Here is a 3,872-nt window from a genome sequence, read left to right as displayed (position 1 = left end):
GAATGTGTATACATAAATATATATATATATATAATACGAATAGGTACGTGTTATAGGCGGAATGTGCAAGAACGGTGTTTGTATATCCGTCTAAAACGAAGAATCCTTTTGACTGTGCCCATACCTACTCAAAACGATATCTATCCATTATAATACGTAATAATTCATCAGTAAAAAGCAAATCATTGTTATCGGTTAATAATATTATATTATTCATATTCATTTGTCGTCCATTATAAATTGTTGCCATATATATACGAGATATATACCCATATAGGTTCATAATAATATTATATGTGTATACTGTATATTAATCATAATGGGTCATAGTCTATAGGCAATAACTAATAACGCATGACACTTTACGTTGATAATATACGAAAATATTAATATTAATCCTCTCGCGACAAAGTTCGTCTATACAATATCCTCCTCTAAACCTTCTTCTTCGTGCATACAATATGTATAATATATAAGTACATATAATTTGCGTGTATATGGTATATTATGTATAGTAGTCAGTAGATCTACATCGTACGTGAATTGTTTTACATTTGTATATACATTCACATAATATGTAATTTCTTCGTTTTGTTTCACAAACGCAAAGTATAATGTTATTTAACATATAAAGATAATAATATTATTTTTAAATAGTTTTGATTTTTAATTGTTTGATTTTTTAGTTTAATTAATTATTTATTTTAAATACTGCTGGGCTGCAGTGACGTATCTACGACAGCTGGGTGACTGGTTCTATATATGGCATGTTATCCATTTCATATAGGTAGATTTAAAAACAAGCCTAAGAGATGATGAATGATAAAACGTAAGACTTAGACAATAACAAAAAAAAATGTCTTGGAGATATTATTATAGTTACTTAGTACATCATATAGGTCTATAGCCGTGATGATGGCTATTGCGCGATATATTAAAATCAGAAGAGTCGAGATTGCTTGATATATACCGAGATCTTACTTGCAGAAAACACTAGTTGAGAGAGACGTAAGCGACGGTGACATTGGGACAATATGGTGGGTATAGGTACGACAACAGGACAACGACGCGACAGGGCAGATTTAGGGAGAAAAATACACGATCTGGATTTAAAAGGGATAAAAATAAGGGGTTGCAACATAGGCGCAAATAGGGGGAGGGCTTTAGGGGCTAAGCCCCCCCCAAAAATGTCCATAGCCCTCCCAAACATTTTGTTTTAAGCGTATTCAATATTATCAAAGTAAGGCCCTATTAGCCCCACCCAAATCTCAAACGCTATTTGCGCCTATGGGCTGCAAGGAGTCCCATGTATATACCTGTCTATAACGATTGACGTCAAAAGACAAGAAAATGGATCGCGTATGATATATTATACAATAACACTTTGTTATATAAAATGTGGTACGTTACCGGAAACGTTTTGCAGACACACGGTGAGGGCAAGCATGGTGAACCCGGACGCGGCGGCCGCGCCGAGTACGGGTGAAGCGTCCGAAGTGGCCGCGCCGCAGACAACGGCCACGTACAGGAACGTGGCCAGACACTCGGCCATGACGGACCGCCAGAGCTCCAGCGTGCGGAGTTCAGCTTGTAGGGGCATCAGCGGCGGCCGGGCATCGGGTCTCCACCGCCGGCCACCGGAACCCGCCGACCACCTGTTCCGCTCCAGCCGCTCGACCAACTCCAACATCATGTTGAGGTGGTGGTCCAGTTGGGCGCTGTCGTCTTTGCGCTTCATAATGGTCGGGTGAAGGCGAGAGTACGCGTGCAACCGGTGTGCTACCTGCAGTACAACTTACTATCTTCTACTCTACAATATTAGGACGGCGATTTTTTACCCTTACGCTGTACTTCAGTACGATGGGCAAGTTATCGCAACGGTGCAATGCGGCGAGTACGTATTATATTTGTATCGACTGCAGTACGTAGTGCCGATAAGCGCGCGCCACACTGCAGCGGACGGACGATTGAGCCGACTGCAGCCGCGGGACGGGCTCTCCGGTGGCAGGTGGTCGTCGGTCGTGCCGAACGTGCCCGTCGAAAAAAAAAATAATAATAATAATAATAACGAAAACCTAGAAAACGGGTGGGGGAGCAGATGAGTGTGTGAGTGGTGCGTGTGCGCGTGGTGCGAGAGGGAGAGAGAGCAGGAAGACCGTGCAAGCCGCGGCGACAATGGGTCGCGTTCACCCTGCGCGCATTTCTTTTTACCCTCTACCGCGGGGGAGTGCTGCAGGCTGCACTACTGAACTATTTAATATAGGTATATACATATGCTACGAGCACTGTATAATATACATAATACTATATAGTGTTTATATATAGGTATGTACACGCACACCTTGCGCATCTCGCGCTATTCGGCTGATGAACCAGTTTTGAGTGAATTTATATTATATAGTAAGTATACACCGCACCGCGGCTTCCTATAATAGTAATTAGGATTGCACATAATAATAATATATTGATATGTAGATAATATACCGTAGCCCCAGGGCGTATGCGGTATAGGTTGTACGCAGTATGCTACATACGATTATCAATCATTATACTCATATAGTTACATATTATTTATATCGTTAATATGGTATATTTAAATACATGGTCTGATATTCTATGCGCTCGTCAACACGAAAATATATATTTATGGCGTACACGCGCCGTTCGCGTACCAAATATTCGTCTTGTTTATAATATAATATTATATTGTTATACGTAAATTATAATTATTACCATTAAATAATAAACTCGTCAGTTTCCGCCATATTACCTATATAATTTTAATATAGCCTACGGTAAATGGTAATGCGTATAAGTAGTAATATGCTACTATTGAATATCGCCTAATAATATTTTATGGACGACATTAGTTCATGAATTATTATTAAGAACGCAGCGGTAGTATCGTCATGTATAATAATATTATATAATACGCGTCGTTTAAACTGCAGGAGGCGCTCCACCGAACCGACAACCGTCGCCGCCACCGTCTTGTGTCCTCGCCGTCGAGGCAGCTGAAACGGCGGTGAGTATAATAATTTCATGGCTGCAAATCCAGTTGTTCGTGTTTATAAAACGCACGCACGAAGTGTGCGGCGGCGATGAACGCGGGGAGAGGCAAATAATAATAATAATGGTGTATTATATTATTATAAAGGAACGCGAGACACACGCGAGGCACACATGTTGCGCTGCCGAAAGATTCTTCCCCCTATTTTGTGAATTACAAAAATCCGGGTTCCTTTTCTTCTTTCTTTCTTTTTTTTTTTTTTGTTGTCCGACGAGACAACGGTGACGGAGATTTTTCAAACATTTCTGTATTTTTGGCGAACGCAACGCGCCTCCCCGTGCACGATGAATAATAATATGTACGATATAATATATATACCTAGCGGGTTACCCCCCCCCTCAACCCCCCGAATAAGCAAAACCGTATGCTCCGTGCACGAGAACAGCTGACGTTTTTATAAAAATATATATAATGTTATATAATATATTATATAGGTATACCTATTGGAGACGCTCATACATATAAATATACAATCTTGCGCTCGCTCACAGAGTTTCCCCCTTCTTTTTTTTCCAGTATTCTTCCACAAGTCTTTTGACTTGAAATATAACGTCTGCCACTGTCACCAAGCCACCCCCTCACGATCGTCCACCCCGCGGACGGATGTGCGCGTGACAACGATTTCGACACCGTCGCTTCAAACCTTCCCGACCCTGCACGTACAAATAACATAACGACTCACGCGTGTGGAGCATCGAGAACTATAATAATATACTACGTGGCCCTATATATTACTGTATATATAAAACAAAAACAATAATAATAAAAAAATAAAAAATAAAATTTTCAATTCTGGTTTGGT

General features: G+C 40.5%; 1 protein-coding gene across 1 annotated transcript in view; it reads right to left on the bottom strand.

Annotated features, from left to right (window-relative positions):
- The window catches only part of LOC100169393 (neurogenic protein big brain), a 15,251-nt gene extending 12,686 nt beyond the window's left edge, over positions 1-2,565 (bottom strand). Inside the window, exon 1 of the mRNA XM_001948372.5 lies at positions 1,411-2,565. Coding sequence (XP_001948407.1) covers positions 1,411-1,738 — 328 coding nt within the window. The 5' untranslated portion in view covers positions 1,739-2,565. The remainder of the gene's footprint in view (positions 1-1,410) is intronic.
- Positions 2,566-3,872: the final 1,307 nt, after the last annotated feature.

Source organism: Acyrthosiphon pisum, chromosome A2 (assembly GCF_005508785.2).
Source record: "Acyrthosiphon pisum isolate AL4f chromosome A2, pea_aphid_22Mar2018_4r6ur, whole genome shotgun sequence".
Classification (NCBI taxonomy): domain Eukaryota; kingdom Metazoa; phylum Arthropoda; class Insecta; order Hemiptera; family Aphididae; genus Acyrthosiphon; species Acyrthosiphon pisum.
This window is presented reverse-complemented; position numbering and strand designations above follow the sequence as displayed.